Raw genomic sequence first — 24,641 nt, forward strand, 5'->3', positions numbered from 1 at the left:
TTGTTTTATCTCTCAGGCAACGGCAAGAACAGAAGGCAGAGCCTGCTCTTCTAGGTTCCTGTTCAACAGCTAACTGTATAGTCATACAGACAGAGTTCAGTCCCAGAGATGGGTGTCTACTAGGGCCAGGGGGGTAGGATACCCCTCCTCCCTCTGTGTGGCCCCCCCTCCACCTGCTAGGGTCCCCTATCTACAGTACAGTTTGGCCCCTGGGGTTCTGGCCCAGTGAAACTGGCCCAATATAAGAGACGTTTATACATTTATATTTATTGGGGAAGAGAGAATTTGCTGCTAAAAATCCAACTACTGTCTAGAAGATTCTAACTGGCTCAGTCACTTTAAAAAAAAACATGCAATGTGTATAGATTTTTCATTATTTTGAAGTGGTGTTTTATTCTTTTTGTGGTTTTGTCATCATTCATCTCTATTATTTCCACCTCAAAACTCCTCTGTGTGTGTGTGAGTGTAAGACCCCGACCGACCCTGACCCAACCGACCCTGACCCGACCGACCCTGACCCGACCGACCCTGACCCGACCGACCCTGACCCGACCGACCCTGACCCGACCGACCCTGACTCGACCGACCCTGACTCGACCGACCCTGACCCGACCGACCCTGACCCGACCGACCCTGACCCGACCGACCCTGACCCGACCGACCCTGACCCGACCGACCCTGACTCGACCGACCCTGACCCGACCGACCCTGACCCGACCGACATCTTCGCTGTTGCAGTCTGACGTTTTGGATTTTCTCTCACCTGTTGACGTGCACCGGGGATGTATTCAAACGTCATCCATATTTCTGGACCTTTCATTTCACAAGATACTGTTGGAGCCAGTTCAGCCCTGACCATATCCACCTGCTGTCAACCTGAGATACTGTACCTCCATTTTGATAGAAGATATGGGAAAAGTGATTGGCTTTGGTGAAAACAGGTTCACATAGTTGTTAGAACTGGAGCTTCCACTGTACTGCATTATTTACATTTCAGTAAATATATCAATATGACCTGGCAATCTAATACCCTGCACAACGTGACTACAGTGTACCGTGGGCGACCTGGAACGCATGAGGACAACTCTTCTCTCTTACTGCACCAAACTTCCTGTGTCTGTCATGAAGGGTGTGAAATCCCACTGCACTGTCCAGCCACTGTCATCCATCCATCCATTCATTCCCGAACCCTCCTTCAACCATCTGTAAAATGGCTCCTTATTTTGAATTGCGTTCATCATAATTGTGTTGCACGCATGCTCTGTATGGGAAAAGAAGCACACATACAGTCACTGAACTTTTCGGATGCTTCCGAAATAGCATCCTACTCCTTATATAGTGCACTTCTTTTGACCGGAGCCTATGGGCTTCTAGTCAAAGGTAGTAGAGTATAGGGTGCTATTTCGGATGGACCCTTCCAATTATATTCAGGGTGCTCTTAGTACTAGTCCACGGCCCATATTTATGAAGCCTCAGAGTAGGAGTGCTGATCTAGGATCAGTTATACCATTTATGATCGTAATGAATAAGACTCTGGGTACTCGGCTCTGCGCGCTCCAGCGGCTCGGAGAAGAGACTGTGAGTAACATTTTATGGACAGGGAGGACCTGATCCTAGATCAGCACTCTTACTCGGAGACGCTTTATGAATACAGGCCCAGTTTTCCTAGTGAATACAGTACTGAGTTTGCATACGGTCTAATTAACAGTGTTACCTGTTACCTTTTATGATACTATTCCGTTTAGGTTTATTTGTGGATCATTGTTATTGTTGGTGTGGCATATTGTTGGGATGCCCTCCTTATATTTGAGCTTGATTTAAAATATAAAAAAACGGAGAAAATACAATTAAACTGAAGATGAAAAACACGTCTCCTTCTGATGTGTTACTTCTGCTCCATCTGTTCCTCTAGTTAGCCTCTATCCCAGACAGACAGACAGACACATACAGTGGGGCAAAATAGTATTTAGTCAGCCACCAATTGTGCAAGTTCTCCCACTTAAAAAGATGAGAGAGGCCTGTAATTTTCATCATAGGTACACTTCAACTATGACAGACAAAAAAAACAGAAAATCACATTGTAGGATTTTTTATGAATTTATTTGCAAATTATGGTGGAAAATAAGTATTTGGTCACCTACAAATAAGCAAGATTTCTGGCTCTCAGAGACCTGTAACTTCTTCTTTAAGAGGCTCCTCTGTCCTCCACTCGTTACCTGTATTAATGGCACCTGTTTGAACTTGTTATCAGTATAAAAGACACCTGTCCACAACCTCAAACAGTCACACTCCAAACTCCACTATGGCCAAGACCAACGAGCTGTCAAAGGACACCAGAAACAAAATTGTAGACCTGCACCAGGCTGGGAAGACTGAATCTGCAATAGGTAAGCAGCTTGGTTTGAAGAAATCAACTGTGGGAGCAATTATTAGGAAATGGAAGACATACAAGACCACTGATAATCTCCCTCGATCTGGGGCTCCACGCAAGATCTCACCCCGTGGGGTCAAAATGATCACAAGAACGGTCTGTGAAAAAAATCCCAGAACGACACGGGGGGACCTAGTGAATGACCTGCAGAGCTGGGACCAAAGTAACAAAGCCTACCATCAGTAACACACTACGCCGCCAGGGACTCAAATCCTGGAGTGCCAGACGTGTCCCCCTGCTTAAGCCAGTACATGTCCAGGCCCGTCTGAAGTTTGAGAGCATTTGGATAATCCAGAAGAAGATTGGGAGAATGTCATATGGTCAGATGAAACCAAAATAGAACTTTTTGGTAAAAACTCAACTCGTTGTGTTTGGAGGACAAAGAATGCTGAGTTTCATCCAAAGAACACCATACCTACTGTGAAGCATGGGGGTGGAAACATCATGCTTTGGGGCTGTTTTTCTGCAAAGGGACCAGGACGACTGATCCGTGTTAAAGGAAAGAATGAATGGGGCCATGTATCGTGAGATTTTGAGTGAAAACCTCCTTCCATCAGAAAACCTTGTGAAGACTTACAGAAAACGTTTGACCTCTGTCATTGCCAACAAAGGGTATTGAGATAAACTTTTGTTATTGACCAAATACTTATTTTACACCATAATTTGCAAATAAATTCATTAAAAATCCTACAATGTGATTTTCTGGATTCTTTTCTCATTTTGTCTGTCATAGTTGATGTGTACCTATGATTAAAATTACAGGCCTCTCATATTTGTAAGTGGGAGAACTTGCACAATTGGTGGCTGACAATACTTTTTTGCCCCACTGTACATACACACCGCATACATACTGTACATCGTATAATATGAAGACCAGAAGGCAGTTGCAGCATTCAATGCTTCAGGTTTATTCAAAACAACAAGACTTTTCACCAATATAAAATGATACAGAATATATACTGCATAACAAAAAAACATTACAAAGTGTTTTGCATTGATTTGGAATCTCCTCTTTATAGAACTTTGTATTTTATTTTTTTAAGAAGAAAAAATCGAACATTTTGAAAAGGCACAGCCGGTACTATTTGAAAAGCACACTGCATATAATACAATTCAATTCAATGGAAACAATTCTGTTATGAAAATCTTTATAAAAAGATGACAAGAAATATAATTTTTTACAAGATTAAAACAACCGAGCCCTGGTGCTTGGAGAGGGAAGTTGGTAGCTGACACGTGGATCCTGTCTTTCATGTTGTTAAACATCGCTAAGCTATGCTTAACTAGCCTGATCCTAGACCTGTTTGTGCTGTGTCTTGCCGTCTTCTTCATTGTCACACCATTTGTCAGGACGGAACAAACAGACCTAGAGACGGGCTAACCCCAACTACTGTCCACTTGGACAGGGTCCTGCTGTGGAACTGCACTTAATTACAACGTGCCAGAGGTCTCACAGACCTCATGGTGTATGGCTTTAACTGAGTGCTTTCAACAACGCAACTGGAATTTTAAACAACTTAAGTGCAATAAAAAGTGAGGTCAACATGCCATGGAAATGTCGAGTCAATCATGAGTATTTACACCGTCAAATAATTTTGCAGAAACTGAAGGCAAATGATGATGATGATAATAGTACTTATAGAGGTGGGTGATGTGGAGTTTTTGAGACCCCAAATCAAAAGCAAGTTTGCCTGTAAATAAACAGATGACTAAATGAGGATTTTATAGGCCTTGAGAAGAATGCTTGATGAAGATGGTCAAAGTAGAACCAACAGGCTAGGCTGGTTTGGGTTTTGAGAGTCTGAATCAGGACTTGTGATTGGCAGGGGACAGGAGCAGGGGGGGAGGGGGACCCATCCAGGTTTGGCAGAGGGACCGGGAGGTGTCCATTCATTAGACTGGGAAACTGCAGAGTGAGAGAGCAGATGGGGGGGGGGTGAGGTGGAGGTTCAGCCAATGCTATTGCAGTGTCAGTATGCTGTACATCCCAAACTTTATAAACTAGTGCTTGGCAAACAGAAGTGTGGATGAAGAAAAAAAGAGGCGTGTACACTGTATTTAATGCTGCCCTCGAGTGCTTTATCCCTTCCAACAAATTCACCATTTTTTTTCACTTCGCAGAAGCCTTTGCCAGGTCTCTCTGCCAATGCTCCTATCACGAGAGGAACTGTAGTGTTGTCACTGGCCCAGTTTCCCGCTTTCCTGTTGTTCTATGTGCCTCTTCCTTCCTTCCCTCCCTTCTCACTCCTTTCTGATCGTTTCTACCACAACAGGCTGTATGGAGGGAGAAGTGAGTGCATTGTACATAAAGAGGCCACTTAGGCTCGTGTGCGTGTGTTGATGGGAGCAGAGGGGGCTAGCTAGCAGTCTAGATGCACAAATGAGGAGCAGGCCGACGTCCCAAACGGCACACTTCCCTACATAACGCACTACTTTTGTTCAAAAGTAGCATACTATACAGAGGATAGGGTTCAATTTTGGATGCAGTCCAGGATCCGCCCCCTCAGAAACCTGTCCACACTGTTCAGTCTGCCTCGGCTCCCTTGGGCTCAAACAGGAAGTATTCACAGGATATCCTCTCCCTCTCTGCATTTGCAGGGTCCTGAAACGGGACACCTCCGGAACCGCTGGACTGAGGTATACTGACTTGAGAGACGAGAAAACTTCCCCTAATGTAACAAACCTCGCCAGGTCAGGCTCTGTTACTGCAGTCAAACTCAGTCAGTAACAAAGACCGCTCATGTCGCCTCATCTTTGTTGTCTACTTTATACACACACTGTACCCCATAATAGAACATCTGAAAAATGACCTGGAATGTAGAGTAACAGGTAAGTGTACTTAAGATCAAATGGATGAAGAGGGACGTGGAAAACATGTCGTGGTAACATTACCAGGGCAGGTCAAGGGTCTTGAGAAAGGGAGACAATGGGGAGAAAAGCCAACATTTATTCTACCTGACACACATTTGCATACATTATGCTGTTGGATGGAGAATGCCAACAGATAGAGGAACAAGTCTTTGGGAGTAAACAAACAAGCTTTGGCGAACAAACGAACAGTCCACTCAGCACTTCTCTATTCTTTCCCCTAATGTCTCCCTCCCTCGCTCCTTCTCTTGCTTACCTGGAACAAGTGGTCAATGCCCTTGCAGCCGGGCCGGGCTCCAGAGTGGCTACGGGGACACAGACTGCTCTCTCCCTTCCTTTATCTCTCTCCCCATTTCCCTTCTCTTGCTTACCTGGAACAGAGATCCGTGTCCTTGGAGCCGTGCAGGGCTCAGAGGGGCTATGGGACTAAGACTGCTCCAGAAGTGGATGCCTGATAACAGAGGGCTGTGAGCCAGCAGCAGGCCAGACGGAGTCTAGGGAGGGAGGAGGAAGAGGGGGAGGGGGGTGCAGAGACAGTAAAGAGTATGTGAGATTTGGATCAGTGATAATAACTGCAATGATGACTGTTTGAAATAAAAACCACTTCACTTGAGGTATAATATATTTTGAAAGTATTATTCACTTTTTAATAAGGTGACTCAATGTGAAAACATCCTGAAACTTAAAATGGTCATTTCTCTCAGCTTGGTGTTATTATGAACGGCAAAAACAAATGTCTGTGGTTTCTCCTTTTGATACAGGGGTGAGGTAGTGGGGAGAGGGGTGATGTTGTGGATTAGGGTTTCACTCCTTTAGGCATCACAGCCCTTCCCTGGAACGCTTGTAGAGGCTAGAGAGCACCATATGTTGAAATCAATTCACCTCCAGAGAGAGAAATAAGCCTGTTTTGTTGGGGGAGCAGAGCAGAGGGACCCTGCCTGGTCTGCCTGCCTTTTCCTTCACTATTAATGGAATGATTGGAGCATATGGCATCAATTAGGGCCTCTTCCCCTCTTTCTCTGTCTTTCTCATTTTTTTCTCTCTCTTTCTCGCTCCCTCTCTCTCTAATGAGGACAGGATTTGTATAAATCTCGGGTTTTTCCCTCTGATCTCACTTTGCACCCCAATAAACTGTTGGTGTTGTTCAGCTCTGTTGTTGCCGTATAGCAGGGTTCCCCAACTGTCGGCACGCGGGCCGAATTTGGCCCGTGGGAGTTTTTTATTTTTTATTTGCCCCCCCCCTACCAATTCTTCATTTTTTAATTAAAATAAATAAATAATCATTGTTGGACAAAAACAACTGTAAGAACACCAGGAAATAATCTCCAAGTGACATTATTTTAAGAAATGGTTTACCAAGAATTCCCCACATAATAAAGAGACCCGCGATTGTATACAAATGTTAGCAAGGTTTAAAATGATTATGTTTTAGTCAAACATTAAATCAGTTTGAGCTTCAATTTGCAGTCTACAAATGAATTGTAATTGTTCTGGCCCACCCTCCATCCGCTCATGAGAAAATCATCCCGCGGCTGAATCTTGTTGATGATCCCTGCAGTATAGGCTGTATCTCACTGTGTGCTGAAATGTTCTGTTCTGGTGTAATGATGATGCAAATGTGGTCTAGCAGGGCTAATGATATCTTTTTAACTAAAAAAAATACATTGTAAAAAAATGTTTCTTGTGATGTGGATTTTCACTGCTGCTTGAGTTGGAAAGCAACTTTTTAACAGAGAGTACGCTCAATAAAATTGTACTGAAGAGTGGTCCATGATCTTCCATGGCCCATATCATCTATAAGTGTTTCCAGAGCCAGACTGTAACCAGTGGCAGATCCTTGCTACTTTAGCTGGGCTTTGGGGAGACTTAATAATAATAATAATAATATATGCCATTTAGGAGACGCTTTTATCCAAAGCGACTTACAGTCATGTGTGCATACATTCTACATATGGGTGGTCCCGGGGATCGAACCCACTACCCTGGCGTTACAAGCACCATGCTCTACCAACTGAGCTACAGAAGGACTTGATGACCTCAGGTCTGGATAAGATCCATGGCTCTTTCTCCTCTGTCTAAAAATCTGTCCTCTCATCGTCTCCTTTCCTTAATCTACATTGATTGGAAAAGACTGAAAACAATCATATTGGAAAGTCATTATTAGAACAAAAGGTGATCCCTAGAACCTAAGCTGTTGGTTTCTACCTGGTCAGTTTTTTCAGTTATTTTTTACAATTGAGAAAATATATAGCCCATCCCACGCGTGACCAGGCAGGCATCAGAAAATCACTGCAACACTATACGCTTTAGATAAAAGCTTCTGCCAAGTAGCCTATTACATGCTATATAGCAGTAGCATTCACCTGTGCAGTGAAGAAGGCCGGGGTGAGGGACCCGGACGGCAGGGCGGGACTGTTAAGGGCTATGGAGCCAATGTCACTTCCTGTCAGGAGCAGGGAGGGGGCAGGAATCTCTAGGGCTTTGGGCTTCTTTGTTTTGGGTGGGAGTCCATGTTCCCTGTATCCATGACTACTACCACTACCCCTACTACCACCACTGGTCCTCTTCTCCGGAGGCTGCAGAGCCCTCTCTCTCTCTCTGTGCCCAGAGGAGAGATTCAAGGGCTGGGCCCCCTGGTCAGAGTCCTCCCCCTCCTCCTCTTCAGCCTCTGGGCTCCAGCCTCCTCGCCCTGGTCCCGGTTGGGGGTTAGGGCTGGGTGGGGAGGAGGACGGGGAGCGCCGGTGGTGATGGGGGTGGAGGGGGGAGGGTTTAGATGGACTGTGGATGCTGAAGGATTGTGATGAAGGCTTGATGTGGGAGGGTGAGGGTAGAGTTCTCTCTGTGGTACCAGCCCCGAAGCGGATGACTCCGGACCGGGCTTCATCCTGCTGTCTCTCCTGCCTCTCCCTCAAGGCTCTGAGCAGCTCCTCTGGAGGATGATGGAGGGAGCTGACGCTGAAGGAGGAGTAGAGACCAGAGCGGAGGTAGTCGTTACGACACGCAGCCTGCTGAGCCGCAGCAGCCGCCCCCAACGCTGCCCCCACGGCTCTCCTCTGCTGCTGTGCCTCCTCCTCTTCCTCCTCTACGTCTATGTCCTGGACGTCATCCTCATGGAGGGTCACCATGCCGGACGTCAAGCCCATCTCTACTGCCGCAGGGTCCATCTTCAGGATCTCCGGGAACGAGACAAACTTGTAGACAAACTTCTGGCCAATCACTTTCTTGATGATGTTCTGGAACAGAGAGGAGGGTGGGATTAGTGTGCAGGTTGAACCTTAAAATCACCCCCTGATTTACCTAGTATTTTCTTCATACATCCTATTCCTTCGTTAATAATCAAAAGCTCTATTACACATTTATAAGCTGATAACATTATACATTTGAACTTCTCTTGTCAATGAATAACACAACCCTGAATGTTCCGTGTCGATGGGGCCATTTTGATTTCACCACGTTTCTGTCATAGAAATATTCTAGCAAAGCCACCCAAAAGGATTGCAAAATGGCCCTTACATGTGTTTGAGAGATGCATCACAGTATATGGCCGTGCTGTTGGTAAGGTGAGAAGAGGAAGTGGAACTATCTCCCAGTGGGGATCTTTGGTTGAGAAATAAGAACAACTAAGTGAGATTGTCCCCCATGTGAGAGTGTTTAACACTGGTGTGAATGGGCTCACTCAAGTAATGTTTTGATAAAGGTCACATCGACCCAAATGTTAAAAATTTAAATAATAAAAACAAGTGTATAGATACTTGTGTGTGCTTGAGTACACTGTCTGAAAGAAATATGCTACTTAGAACCAAAAAATAATCTGGATGAAAGAACCTCTCCAAAGAACCTTTTGAGAATCCTTTAAAAAAAAAAAGAATGTATTGTGACATGATTGTAATCCACCTTGCCATAGTAGTATATGAGCGCTCTTGCTTAGTTTCTCATAGTTCATGTCGGCCTTGTTATGTACAGTTAGTGTAGTGTCTGGGTGGTGTTGCTATGTGTGTGTAGGCGTAATTGCAGCGAGAGTGTGTTTGCACCTTGTCATAGTAGTATCTCAGTGCTCTGCTCAGCTTGTCGTAGTTCATATTAGTCTTGTTCTTGCGGAGCCCCCACAGCTTGGCCACCTCCTCTGACTTGAGCAGTTTGAACTCCCCGTCAGTGGATGTCCAGCAGATCAGGTGCTTGTGGCTCTGGTCCAGGAGAAGTTGCAGCAGGAACTGCCACAACGTGATGGCGCTGTCCATACCTACAGCAAGGGTTTATAAGGGCTATGGTTAGAAGAACACGCCCGACATGCTCTATAATGGGACTGCGACAACGTGATGGCGCTGTCCATACCTACAGCAAGGGTTTATAAGGGCTATGGTTAGAAGAACACGCCCAACATGCTCTATAATGGGACTGCGACAACGTGATGGCGCTGTCCATACCTGCAGCAAGGGTTTATAAGGGCTATGGTTAGAAGAACACGCCCGACATGCTCTATAATGGGACTGAGACAACGTGATGGCGCTGTCCATACCAACAGCAAGGGTTTATAAGGGCTATGGTTAGAAGAACACGCCCGACATGCTCTATAATGGGACTGCGACAACGTGATGGCACTGTCCATACCTACAGCAAGGGTTTATAAGGGCTATGGTTAGAAGAACACGCCCGACATGCTCTATAATGGGACTGCGACAACGTGATGGCGCTGTCCATACCTACAGCAAGGGTTTATAAGGGCTATGGTTAGAAGAACACGCCCGACATGCTCTATAATGGGACTGCGACAACGTGATGGCGCTGTCCATACCTACAGCAAGGGTTTATAAGGTTAGAAGAACACGCCCGACATGCTCTATAATGGGACTGCGACAACGTGATGGCGCTGTCCATACCTACAGCAAGGGTTTATAAGGGCTATGGTTAGAAGAACACGCCCGACATGCTCTATAATGGGACTGCGACAACGTGATGGCGCTGTCCATACCTGCAGCAAGGGTTTATAAAGGGCTATGGTTAGAAGAACACGCCCGACATGCTCTATAATGGGACTGCGACAACATCAACATCACGGCAGGGTAGCCTAGTGGTTAGAGCGTTGGACTAGTAACCGGGAGGTTGCAAGTTCAAATCCCCGAGCTGACAAGGTACAAATCTGTCGTTCTGCCCCTGAACAAGGCAGTTAACCCACTGTTCCTAGGCTGTCATTTTTAAATCACTAACATCAACAATTGTTGGCAAGTTCAAGAACTGCCACAACGTGATGGCACTGGTCATACCTAGAGGGACATGAACTATCTGCCAGTAGGGAGCTTTCTCAAACACAACTGACATCATCAACATGGGACCAGGGTTATGGTACTGTTCATGGGCGGCGGTAAGCCGGCTAGCCACTGGAGAGTGACGGCCCACCACTGTAAGGTGTCTATGTATAACATACCATTTTTTGTTGTTTCCATAATGAATCAATAAACATTTACTGTATTGTGCACCTAAAGTATTACCAAATATTTCTTTACAACTAAAACAAGATAGACCATAACATGTTGTTTCCAATGGGAACAGTAAGCAGAGCCAAGCACGAGCTGGCGAGATCCTATTGGCGCATCATAACATGCGTCTGTATATTTCCGTTAGGGAACACCACCTCTGTGAAGTCCGATTGTGCAATAACTCAATTCGCCTTTGCACTCCTTCTAAACAACGCGATTTTTTGCAAAGGGTAAAGTCTACCAAACTTCATCCATTCTGTTCATAACAGATTTTAGTTTTGGGGAACAGATAACTGTATTGAGATCAAATGTTTCATCGATGAGAACATTTTCAGAATGTCGGCCAACATCCATCTCGTTCCATCTTCTCCCACTGCCGGGGCACTGGGCTTCCTCTCACTACCATATTTGGTAGTGAGTGCAAAAGCCAAGCAGACGCTTTACATTTATACCTCCGGTGAAGTATCTCTCTCATTGTTCTATCTGTGGCATTACATTGTAGTAGCCTGTACTGTGATATGTGTAATGTAAAGAAAAGTCATCGTGTGGAATATAGCAGTACTGATTAGTGTGGAGTGTAAAGTAACAGGCTAGCAGATGAGAGAGAAAAAAAAAGAAAAAGAAAGGCAGGAACAACAGCTCAAACCAGAAGTATGTGCGGTCCAACCTGGCTGAGGCTACAGGAAGTATGACGGGCCCAGAGAGAGAGAAAGAAAGAGAGAGACCAGGGTGGGTTTGTCGTTCAGTAAAGGAATGTGTATCCCTATGAGCTCCTGTCTGCCTGGTAGAACCGAGACTAGCACACAGACTAGTCTAATCAGAAGTAGTACACTTCATAGGGAATTGGGTGCCATTTTGGATATTACCTGGGAAATTGGTCTCGTCTGTCTCTCTTTCAACACCTGAGACAGGCAAGCTCGATGACCGTTGTTGTGATGAGAACAGTGGAATGTCAGTGACCCTGATCAATTAATGCCTTATCAACTAAACACACACATACTGTACACCACACACATACACATATACGTACAAACAAACGTACTTACACATGAACATCGTACACACACACTTACTCACACACACCATACGTACACACACGTATACACACACGTTCATAGTACATACAGTGCCTTCAGAAAGTATTCATACCCTTTACTTATTCAACATTTTGTGGTGTTACAGCCTAAATTCAAAATGAATTAATTCAAATTTTTTTGTCACCTGTCTACACACAATGCCCCATAATGTCAAAGTGAAAACATGTTTGAAAATGAATGAAAATTAAATACTGAATATCTCATTTCCATAAGTATTCACTCCCCTGAGTCAATACTTTGTAGAAGCACCTTTGGCAGTCTTTCTGGGTACATTTCTAAGAGCTTTCCACACCTGGACTGTGCAACATTTGCCCATTATTATTTCCAAAATTCTTCAAGCTCTGTCAAATTGGTTGTTGATGATTGCTAGGCAACCGTTTTCAGGTCTTGCCATATATTTACAAGCAGATTTAAGTCAAATCTGTAACTGGGCCACTCAGGAACCTTCGCTGTCTTCTTGGTAAGCAACTCCAGTGTCGATTTGGCTTCGTGTTTTCGGTTTTTGTCCTGCTGAAAGGAGAATTGATCTCCCAGTGTCTGGTGGAAAGCAGACTGATCCAGGTTTTCCTCTAGGATTTGACCTGTGCTTAGCTCCATTCCATTTCTTTTTTATCCTGAAAAACTCCCCGGTCCTTAACTATTTCAAGCATACGCATAACATGATGCAGCCACCACTGTGCTTGAAAATATGGAGAGTGGTACTCAGTAATGTGTTGTATTGGATTTGCCCCAAACATAACACATTGTATTCAGGACAAAAAGTGAATTGCTTTGTCACATGTTTTGCAGTATTACATTACAGGATACATGTTTGAGAATATTTTTATTATGTACAAGTTTCCTTCTTTTCACTCTGTCAATTAGGTTAGTATTGTGGAGTAACTACAATATTGTTGATCGATCCTCAGTTTTCTTCTATCACTGCCATTAAACTCTGTAACTGTTTTAAAGTCAACATTGGCATCATGGTGAAACTCCTTAGCGGTTTCCTTCCTCTCCGACAACTGTGTTAGGAAGGACGTCTGTATCTTTGTAGTGACTGGGTGTATCAATACACCATCCAAAGTGTAATAAACAACTTCACTATGCTCAAAGGGATATTCAGTGTCTGCTTTTTTTAATATATATTTTTTACCCATCTACCAATAGGTGCCCTTCTTTGCAAGGCATTGGAATACCTTGGTTGAATCTGTTTGAAATTCACTGCTTTGACTGAGGGACCTTACAGATAATTGTACTTGTGTTGTACAGAGATGAGGCAGTTATTCAAAAATCATGTTAAACACTATTATTTCACACAGAGTCCATACAAATGATTATGTGTCTTGTTAACCACATTTTTACTCCTGAACATATTTAGGTTTGCCATACAAAGGGTTTGAATACTAATTGACTCAAGATAGTTCAGATGTTCATTTTGAATTCATTTGTAAAAATGTAGAAGAACAATATTCCACTTTGACATGATAGGGTATTGTGTGTTGGCCAGTTTCATTCAATTTGAATTCAGGCTGTAACACAACAAAATGTGGAAAAGGTCAAGGGTTTTGAATGCATTTTGAAGGCACTGTACACACACACACACACACACACACACACACACACACACACACACACACACACACACACACACACACACACACACACACACACACACACACACACACACACACACACACACACACACACACACACACACAGCCTCACCCCAACCTGGTCTCAAAGCATTTTCGTATTATTCTGTACGTAAATCTGAGACACTCCATTTAGTAAATATGTTACGTTTCGTATGGTTACATAAGACAGATGGTTACTTAAGGCAAAAACTAAAGTATGGTGGTTGGTCGGGGTGGCTAGGTGGGCATATGACGTGAATGTCTAGTGAGTTCGAATCTCACCACGGACAACTTTTGCATTTTAGCTAATTAGCAACTTTTGAATTACTTACTAATTTTTAGCTACTTTGCAACTACTTAGCATGTTTCCCCAAACCCTAACAATTTTAGCTAACCCTTCACCTAACCCTAACCTTAACCCTTTTAGCTAACCATTCCCCTAACCTTAACCCTTTAACTTAACGCTAAAACTAAACCCTAACATTAACCCTAACCCATAATCCTAACCCCTAACCTTGCTAAAGTTACCACCTAGCTACAATTTGTAAAATATCCTACGTTTTGCAAAATCGTAACATTGTGCATTTTGAAAATTTGCAACATAATACTAATCGTAATTCGTAACATATCATACGAAATGGGTGATGGACTTCCACAAATTAATACATAACATACGAAACAACATATCGTACTAAATGGCATTTCTCAGATTTACATACAGAGTAATATGAAATGCTCTGAGACCAGGTTGAAACCGTCCCCCACACACACTGTCAAAGCTGATTCAACATGTTTCTGGCACAATCGATCCCTAGTGTTTTCTATCTGCCATGTGACACACACAAAACTGTCAAAGTCAGGACTTCCTCCTATTCTACTTTCAAGGGCATATGTATGGTAGGGAGGGGGGGATCCCGCACTATGAGGCACATTTCCCCAATCCTCTTCCACTTCCGACTCTGCCTGGGTCATGAGATCAAGTCAAACTGTCCTCCCACTCCACCCCTGGGACATATACTGAGACAACACATTACTGTTTGGTAGAGTGTTCTATGTTCAAGGTTATTTGAGTTGTACTTTCCACATCACCTCAGCACTCATTACAACACATCTGACATCTTTGTAATAAGAATCATGCTCTTGCTGGTTAGTCAGAGTTCTTGTGTACTAAATGAAACGTCTTTTATTTCACTTTTGACATTAATGACATGTTCTAAAACGCCCCTGTCGCACCTCCCTTTCTTCCTCTATCTTCCTCCTGTCTCTCTCTCTCCCCGTCTCTGATGCGACAATTGCGACAGCCAGCCCCTGTCCCTTCACCCTAGCCCCCCCACACAAAGCTGTGAGTTGTGAAGAATATCCTTTGCCTCTTTTGCAGATGCTCAGAGTGTCGCCTACGATTGAAAAGTCACACTGCTGGTGCACCGTCGTACAAAGCCATCCAGTGTTTGGGGAACGGAAACTCCTAATGTGATTAGGTGCTGTGTGCAGACATTACTTAGCCATGACTAAATCTGCTCTCTTCCTGTTCACATTCACAGTCCGTCGCTGGAATATCCAACCAGACATCGCGAGCAAGCGCCGTCGTCTTTGCATGGCTTCAGAAGGTGAAGCACAAGCTGCTGTATGTTCAGTTGAAACTAGGTAGCGCTGTTGTACCTCATTTTTTAAATGATCTATTTATATGTCTGTCTGTCTGTCTGTCTCGTTCTCTTCCTTTAGAATAGGCTACTAAAATATATTTCTCAAGGGAGATAGGATTATACGGAGTATAAATAAGCAGACTCTCCAAGACTGTCTATTTCTTTTTCGGCCTTACTGATTCATTTTCAAGATGTTCACTACCAGACAGATTCAAACCGGAAGCTCTTAGAAATGTGGTGTACTCCATACCAGACAAACCAGAAACTTTTCCTCTGGCATATTGAGTTTACAGTTGAATAAATAGGAATACACAGCAATGTGAATAAACAGCAACAATTACGTACAAGTTTATGTCCGTCGAACTTTGGTTAGGCTATACAAACAAACTATGTCATTCTCCTGCTCACACCAAATATAGACTATCGTCTACAATAACAGACCTAATACCTAATTCAACCACTCACATTCAAATATATGTCCCCTTTTCTTTATCAAAGCCGTCCATAAAAAAAAAACATAATAACCTAATAATAAACGCAAATCCCTTGTTTTCACATTACCTGCGATACCTTGTTTGCCTTTCCTTCCCCTCCTTGCAAAACTTTTATGATTCAATTGGTATGATCCCTTGTTTTTCCATGCTGACTGTCGTCTAGCTAGGCTACACAGCTCTGCTGGACTGAAATAAGATCCTGGCTTTTTTTTTTTTGCAGGAAGTTGGAGCAGGCAGACAGAGAGCCGGCCGACTTCCTCTCCCCTACGATTCCCCAGGCGGTTCACCGTCTGTGTAAATACGCTTTACTCCCCTCCTTTCTCTCTCTCTCTCTCTCTCTCTCTCTCTCTCTCTCTCTCTCTCTCTCTCTCTCTCTCTCTCTCTCTCTCTCTCTCTCTCTCTCTCTCTCTCTCGCGCACTCGGCTCTCTCTCTCTCTCCATCTATCTACTCGCCGATGGCCATGGCAATATTGTAACTCTCCAACTACTCTACATTTGATGTGACGTCATGGCTCATTCTAACGCATATGAGTGTGTGAGAAAGAAAGTTATTGAGGCAAAATGGGATAGTCTGTAGTGAATAGATTGTTTAGTTAGGCTTTATTCTTTACTATTGGCACTGATTTAAAAGTAACACGATGTCCGCTGCTCCAGGTTGTGTGCGTAATGGTGCATAATTGTCAGGGCAGATGCATTGATTTCGGAACTAGCTTAGACCAGAGTGGGCGCATAGGGCAAATGTCTAGTCATCCTCTGTGACGAACATCGATTTAATATGTGACAGCAAGCCTATTGAAAACCATAGCCAACATTTGAAGAAATCATGGTTAATGGGGTTTGGAGTCAAACAGAACCTGTGTAGATAAATGGAATAGGAATACCGAAAGATAACTGGCAAATAAATAGGAGTCAATTAGACACCTACAAAACGAGAAAAATGGCTGCGATATGCCTACAATTTCAACAGACCTGTTGATAAAATGACCATGGTGAGTTTTTTGTTATTACATGTAAGCCTCAGCCATTGGCAGTAGGCTACCACGGAGCTATGGAAAATATACAGCACACCAAAACGTTTCTTTGAATCCAGTCAATTCCACCGCACCATGGAGAAAGGTAAACAATGAGGCGTGATTTGCTGTTGCCTTTTGCACCCTGAACCTGGTACCTTGGATAGCGACGCTCGGGAATCATTTTACTACAGTAACGGAATCGTTAGTGACGCGCCTCGCTATGCTGTTCACATTCGGGACGAATGGCTGGCGATTCCCTGTCTGGGACCCGACCTACACTATCCAATGGCTGGGGTATGAGGCGTTCAAACGCTACACCAAGAACATGCAGTGCAACGGGGGGATGAAGGCGCTTCCTCGCGAGGAGGTGCAAGGCCAGGGGCTGTTGGACGGTGATGACACCATCCACCAAAGATGTCCTCTAATACAATGACTTTATCAAAATTGGTAAATAAACTAAAAACCCTTATCAAATCATTTGTTGTGTATCAATTACGGTAGTTGGGGAAATTACTAAAGAAGGTATAAACATGGGATAGAACAACTACTGTACATATCCCTAGGGGAAACGAAAACATGACCCTGTTCCAGGTGTACTAATAAAATGAATGCGATATAGAAAAGTGTAGGGGATAGAGCCAATTAAGCCAGCCAGCAGGATGTATTTCTTTTGAATATTGTCTATGACTGATATTATCTGTTGTGCAGTTCATATTGTTATAATACAATTTATACAATCTATTTGTAGCCATCGAAATGGATGACATGTCTCCAGACTTTGTTCCATACCAGCCTGGAGTTTCACACCTGTATCCTTATTGTGCTTGATCGACTGCTGATGTAAATAGTCATTTCGGGTTGATATTAGATACAGTGCATTCGGGAAAGTATACAGACCTCTTGACTTTTTATTACAGCTTAATTCTAAAATATATATATATTTTTAAAGAAAGGACAAAGCGAAAACAGTTTTTTTTTTACATTTTTGCTAATTTATACATATTTAAAACAGAAATACCTTATTTACATACAGTATATAATGAACCTTGCACTTATTTTAACATACTTTAGCATATTCAATACACTGGTGGTAAACACCAGATTTGCCACGCCTTTTCCCGCTCCCCCCCCCCTGGCGCTCGAGTGCGCCAGGCTGCCTATCAGCATTTGTGAACAGCAGTTTTCAGTTTTTCCACAGATTCTCGATTGGATTCAGGTCTGGACTTTGACTTGGCCATTCTAACACCTGGATATGTTTATTTTTGAACCATTCCATTGTAGATTTTGCTTTATGTTTTGGATCATTGTCTTGTTGGAAGACAAATCTCTGTCCCAGTCTCAGGTCTTTTGCAGACTCCATCAGGTTTTCTTCCAGAATGGTCCTGTATTTGGCTCCATCCATCTTCCCATAAATTTTAACCATCTTCCCTGTCCCTGCTGAAGAACAGTGGGGATGATGTGTTCAGGGTGATGAGCTGTGTTGCTTTTACGCCAAACATAACGTTTTGCATTGTTGCCAAAAAGTTCAATTTTGGTTTCATCTGACCAGAGCACCTTCTTCCACATGTTTGGTGTGTCTCCCAGGTGGCTTGTGGCAAACTTTAAATGACACTTTTTATGGATATCTTTAAGAAATGGCTTTCTTCTTGCCACTCTTCCATAAAGGCCAGATTTGTGTAATATACGACTGATTGTTGTCCTATGGACAGAGTCTCCCACCTCAGCTGTAGAGCTCAGCAGTTCATCCAGAGTGATCATGGGCCTCTTGGCTGCATCTCTGATCAGTCTTCTCCTTGTATGAGCTGAAAGTTTAGAGGGACGGCCAGGTCTTGGTAGATTTGCAGTGGTCTGATACTCCTTCCATTTCAATATTATCGCTTGCACAGAGCTCCTTGGGATGTTTAAAGCTTGGGAAATCTTTTTGTATCCAAATCCGACTTTAAACTTCTTCACAACAGTATCTCGGACCTGCCTGGTGTGTTCCTTGTTCTTCATGATGCTCTCTGCGCTTTTAACGGACCTCTGAGACTATCACAGTGCAGGTGCATTTATACGGAGACTTGATTACACACAGGTGGATTGTATTTATCATCATTAGTCATTTAGGTCAACATTGGATCATTCAGAGATCCTCACTGAACTTCGGGAGAGAGTTTGCTGCACTGAAAGTAAAGGGGCTGAATAAATTTGCACGCCCAATTTTTCAGTTTTTGATTTGTTAAAAAAGTTTGAAATATCCAATAAATGTCGTTCCACTTCATGATTGTGTCCCACTTGTTGTTGATTCTTCACAAAAAAAATACAGTTTTATATCTTTATGTTTGAAGCTTGAAATGTGGCAAAAGGTCGCAAAGTTCAAGGGGCCGAATACTTTCGCAAGGCACTGTAGCTCAATACAGAGTAACATGGGAGTAACATACAGAGTAACATGTTGTAAAACATGGGAATGTTGTACAGAGTGACATGGGAATGTTGTAAAACATGGGAATGTTGTACAGAGTAACATGGGAATGTTGTAAAACATGGGAATGTTGTACAGAGTAACATGGGAATGTTGTAAAACATGGGAATGTTGTACAGAGTAACATGGGAATGTTGTAAAACATGGGAATGTTGTACAGAGTAACATGGGAATGTTGTACAGAGTAACATGGGAATGTTGTAAAACATGGGAATGTTGTACAGAGTAACATGGGAATGGGTAGAGTTGACTTGAAGAGAGTACACTGATCCAACACAAGACACACTTGTGTACTATTGACAAGTCAAACATTGGTGTATTATCCTATCAACCAACCAAGCTGGAGTTGGAGACCCAAGTTTGGGAGCAGCAAAGACAGAGGTGGCCATTACCTGAAAGAGGTAGGCTAGGACATACATATATATATATACATTTTGAACAGGATTATCTATTTCGGATGCAATTTGAATGGAATTGATAGAGAGAGACGTGCATGCTCTGATTTAAAGCACCAATATTCAAGTGATAGGCTGTTTTAAATCTCTGCAGCTGCAATTAAAACAATTATCTTTACAATAAACAAATATGTTAACCTCCGATAGCCAGATGGAGATGTGTAAATTAGACCCACATTCGGTTCTTATATTACTGTAGCATACGCTATGCTGCAGCAAATGTAGCCATCCTGTCACATGAACAAAAAGTGACGAGATGAGATGATAGGTCTGCATGCATTGAGAACTGCACTCCATACCGAGATGGGCTGTCTGTCCCCACCATGAGCGTTGATGATTGATCACGCAGAGAGAAGGGTGGAGAGAAGTCAAATTTAGACATCTCATAAAATTTAACAAGGGGCGCAACTTTCACTGGGGACAGGGGGGGACATGACCCCCCCCCCCACCCCCCCCCACAATCTAACATTGCATTTTCGTTCCCCCAAGTTTTATCATTGGATTGTGATTACAAAACAGGGCAATGGTGTGCTTTAGGACCATGCGGACACCTCCGAGCAGTCGGGTAGGCTGTTTGGAGGGTTTATCCAACTGGATTTGAAAAAATACTGCATTTAACACATCCATTTCATGTCATGCTGTTGATATAAATCATGTATTATAATTTACTGGTTTCTCACAGTTACCCTGGGAAAAGGGTGTGGTTTTAGGTGGTAAATCTTGGTAAATCTCAGTAATCGGGTTTGTACCATTCAACCCTAGTGCATACATTTTTAGACCACGAATCAATCAGATCCAACATTGGTCTACATCCGTATAGCGTATGTTTCGGCAGGGTTGAGGGTGTCACTGTGGTATGAGCTGTGAAATCGTTGAGAGTCTGCTCTTGTGTGTCACCACTCTCTTCCTTATTATCCCTACCTCGTTAGAGGTATCGATTAAATCATGCATGTTTCTGTGTTCATTTTAATGGGAGGATTTATATATCAGTCTAATCGAGGTGTAGACAATAGAACATCACAAATTTTGGAACTTTTAATGTGGCTGCATTAAATTCTGACCTGGCTGCATTGGATTTGCTGGATATAAAGTTGGGTGTTGTTTCATTGCATCTAATAGCAGTGTCCGCGATAAGGTAATGCAAGGATTGTGGATTTGACAGCTCTAGTGCAGTTCCACCTCCGACACCGCCAAAACAACCGCTATGTGGATGTTGGTTAGCATGGATCTATAGAATCTAGCCCTTAGTGTGTGTAAGTAATCACTGCGGGACATAAACCCACAACTTTGGCATTTCTAACGCTCTTACCAACTGCCAACCACAACAGCCGATCTAAAACATCATGATAGAGACTGATTTTCTTATGCTATGCTAACTCAGTCCTACATCATTCCAGATATCCACGCCCTGTGGTGCCATCCAGGACAGATAGAAATGGCCAGGAGGTTCCGCACCCTACTGGACTCAGACCACCACCCCTCAGAGATCACAGGTGAGTGAATGGATTTAGGGTGCTGTACTATGGCAGACCCTCTGCTCCAACCTCTCCAATCTGTGTGTGTGTGTGCCTGTGTTTGTGTTTGTGCGTCCATGTGTGTGTCTTTTAGAGGAGTTGGGATAAAGTAATCATTGGACAATAAAGTCATATTTTTCTTTGTCTTTCTCTATGCAGAAATTCATCGGTTCTGGAGTCCAGGATGCCTACACTACACTCCTCAGGTGACTTAACATGGGGTCAGAGTTCAACCAATGGAAATAGAATGACTCGAATGGATATATCCCATTTTATTTCAATGGTTCAACCATTCTCACTCAACCTCGTCTGAATTCTCTTCTTGCATCCCAGGTCCACGATATTGTCAACAACACAATAGACTTTGCCCAGAAAAGTATCAATACAGAGATCAACAGTGCCTCTGCCAACCCTGTGCCCTTCGCTGTGTGTGTGAGCTATTCACCAACTATTCCCCAAACCAAATTTGACAATTCTTACCTTCAGTGCTAGTTTTAACCCTCATGTCTGAATCAAATAGTGTTTGCAGAGAGAGGGGAGACCATCTCTGGAGGGAACTTCCTTCCTTTACCCAGTAAAGGCATCAAAGGATTCTGGTGGACCTAGTTCTGAGTTTTTCTGCATTTTAAAACGAAGTGAGACGATAGAGGACATACAGTTGAAGTCGGAAGTTTACATACACTTAGGTTGGAGTCATTAAAACCCGTTTTTCAACCACTCCACAAATTTCTGGTTAACAAACTATAGTTTTGGCAAGTCGGTTAGGACATCTACTTTGTGCATGACACAAGTAATTTTTCCAACAATTGTTTTCAGACAGATTATTTAATTTATAATTCACTGTATCACAATTCCAGTGGGTCAGAAGATTACATACAAAGTCTGTGCCTTTAAACAGCTTGGAAAATTCCAGAAAATGATGTCATGACTTTAGAAGCTTCTGATATGCTAATTGACATAATTTGAGTCCATTGGAGGTGAAACTGTGGATTTATTTCAAGGCCTACCTTCAAACTCAGTGCCTCTTTGCATGACATCATGGGAAAATCAAAAGAAATCAGCCAACAAATTGTAGACCTCCACAAGTCTGGTTCATCCTTGGGAGCAATTTCCAAATGCCTGAAGGTACCCTGTTCATCTGTACAAACAATAGTATGCAAGTATAAACACCATGGGACCATGCAGCCATCATACCGCTCAGGAAAGAGATGCGTTCTGTCTCCTAGAGATGAACGTACTTTGGTGCGAAAAGTGCAAATCAATTCCAGAACAATACACGGGGGAAGATGGGCGACACTTGGAGGGGGTGGAGACAAGCACAAAGACAGGTGAAACAAATCAGGGTGTGCCATATACAAGCAGCAAAAATAAGGACATATTTTAATTGGTTCTAGTCTGGGCTGGGGCATGCCTGCACAAGGTTTCAATTAAGCAAAAATCGCTGAAGTTGGAGACTTATCTCCCTCACCAACTTCAAACATCTGCTATCTGAGCAGCTAACCGATCGCTGCCGCTGTACATAGTCTATCGGTAAATAGCCCACCCATTTTTACCTACCTCATCCCCATACTGTTTTTATTTATTTTATTTTCTGCTCTTTTGCACACCAATATCTCTACCTGTACATGACCATCTGATCATTTATCACTCCAGTGTTAATCTGCAAAATTGTAATTATTCGCCTACCTCCTCATGCCTTTTGCACACATTGTATATAGACTCTCCTTTTTTTCTACTGTATTATTGACTTGTTAATTGTTTACTCCATGTGTAACTCTGTGTTGTCTGTTCACACTGCTATGCTTTATCTTGGCCAGGTCGCAGTTGCAAATGAGAACTTGTTCTCAACTTGCCTACCTGGTTAAATAAAGGTAAAATAAAAAAATAAAAAATGGTTGAATAGTTTCCCCGCCACGAGCTGTGAGTATCAAATTGATCACCCATTCAAAACCAAAACGTTATAGTGAGCGGCAAACAACTGGAAGCTAAATGCTGATGTTTACGTCGTTGAAGGGTTGCTCAGCTTAGTCTGAATTGGGAAACATTGATCCAGTTACTTTGAAAATGTCCTAAGCTTACTTCTACTGACAGTGGATATTCTCAGTATGTAACTTTACAGTGACTCCGACAACAGCAGTAGCCGAGTTCATACAAACAGAAACAATTACGGCGTTAAAATACTTTTTTTTGTTCTCTATTTTGGTGTATTTCTGTGCGTTGACCATTAATACGAAATGAAATAGGAATTGTCTTACATTTGATCCTGTATAATAACTGGTTCAATACCATTCCGGATGACACTCATCCAGTCAGGAAAAAAACGTCTTAATGTGAATGATGTGTTATTCTGTGATGAATGGTCCATAAACTGTCCCTCTACCTCCCCCTACAGTTCTTGCTATGGAGCTGTTACCTGTCTGCCAGGGCATCGAGTTCTGCCACCCGCTGCCTACCACAACACCATTGGAGAAGGTCTATGACCTTGTACGCAGTGTAACCAAAGTAAGTCAAACAGATCAGGCCAGTGTGTACACACTGTAACACACATCTCAGTCCCCTGAAATTATTGAGCACATTGGTTAATATTTATCCAATGTCCCTCTTCTTCCTGTGACCCCTCTTCTCATCATTCTCTGCCTCCTACTCCCCTGAATCGCTCCCCCTTTCTGCGTCCCCCTCTTCTCCTACACCCTCTGCCTTCTGTCTCTTCTCCTCCCGTCAATTCTCCGACCTCTTCTCCCCCACCCTCTGCCTCCATCTCTTCTACTCCACCCTCTGACTCCCTCGTCCTCTCCTCACCCTCTCTATCTCTCCCCTCTTCTCAGGCCCTGGATCAAGGATAGGGTCATGTCACCAGACATTGATGCTGTCCATCATCTTCTTCTAGACCAGAAGGCAAGTGTGTGGTCATTATAGATGTCACTCTGAGCCTATATTTATACAATAAATATAAAGACGGTCATTTAGCAGAACGCTTTTAACCAGGTTTGTGTATTTGATGTCATTTTCCAGGTGTGGAACGTGGCACAGCCATATATTGAGAGTTACAGTATAAACTGAGTGGTTCAAGCCCTGAATGCTAATTGCCTGAAAGCCGTGGTATACATTTAATTTTTACTGCTCTAATCATGTTGGTAACCAGTTTATAATAGCAATAAGGCACCTCAGGGGTTTGTGATATATGGACAATATACCACGGCTAAGGGCTGTGTCCTAGCACTCCGCGTTGTGTTGTGCATAAGAACAGCCATTAGCCGTGTTATATTGGCCCTTTACCACACCCCCTCGGTGTAAGGGTTTTCTTCTGGTGAAAGAGAGGCGGACCAAAATGCAGCGTGGTGGTTATTCATGTTTTTAATAAAGACGACTATACATGAACAGACTAAACAAAACAAGAAAAGTTCAAACCTAAACAGTCCTATCTGGTGCAAACACAGAGACAGGAACAATCACCCACCAACACACAGTGAAACCCAGGCTACCTAAGTATGATTCTCAATCAGAGACAACTAATGACACCTGCCTCTGATTGAGAACCATACTAGAGAAACAAACATAGACTGCCCATCCAACTC

At 43.2% G+C, this 24,641-nt stretch overlaps 2 protein-coding genes and 1 pseudogene across 3 annotated transcripts in view; 2 read left to right on the forward strand and 1 right to left on the reverse strand.

Moving 5' to 3' along the window:
- LOC124004741 (cyclin-dependent kinase 17-like) overlaps nt 1-572 on the forward strand; it is a 47,429-nt gene extending 46,857 nt beyond the window's left edge. The window contains exon 16 of the mRNA XM_046313477.1: nt 17-572. Coding sequence (XP_046169433.1) covers nt 17-54 — 38 coding nt within the window. The 3' untranslated portion in view covers nt 55-572. The remainder of the gene's footprint in view (nt 1-16) is intronic.
- A 2,743-nt stretch (nt 573-3,315) lies between these two features.
- Nucleotides 3,316-15,952, reverse strand: LOC124004749 (annotated as a pseudogene).
- A 115-nt stretch (nt 15,953-16,067) lies between these two features.
- LOC124004754 (histidine ammonia-lyase-like) lies at nt 16,068-24,247 on the forward strand. Of its 2 annotated transcripts, XR_006833523.1 has the most exons (7): nt 16,089-17,083; nt 17,385-17,445; nt 19,438-19,498; nt 20,950-21,045; nt 21,226-21,272; nt 23,459-23,568; nt 23,892-24,247. XR_006833523.1 is itself a non-coding variant. In XM_046313504.1 (4 exons), the coding sequence occupies exons 2-4, from the start codon at nt 20,988-20,990 to the stop codon at nt 21,556-21,558; spliced, it is 264 nt and encodes an 87-aa protein (XP_046169460.1). In that variant the 5' UTR covers nt 16,068-17,083; nt 20,950-20,987; the 3' UTR covers nt 21,559-21,822. The 2 variants fall into 2 exon arrangements, 1 of the variants encoding a protein (XP_046169460.1); XM_046313504.1 differs by lacking the exons at nt 17,385-17,445; nt 19,438-19,498; nt 23,459-23,568; nt 23,892-24,247 and adding an exon at nt 21,400-21,822 and having other exon boundaries at nt 16,068-17,083.
- Nucleotides 24,248-24,641: the final 394 nt, after the last annotated feature.

Source organism: Oncorhynchus gorbuscha, linkage group LG02, assembly GCF_021184085.1.
Source record: "Oncorhynchus gorbuscha isolate QuinsamMale2020 ecotype Even-year linkage group LG02, OgorEven_v1.0, whole genome shotgun sequence".
Classification (NCBI taxonomy): domain Eukaryota; kingdom Metazoa; phylum Chordata; class Actinopteri; order Salmoniformes; family Salmonidae; genus Oncorhynchus; species Oncorhynchus gorbuscha.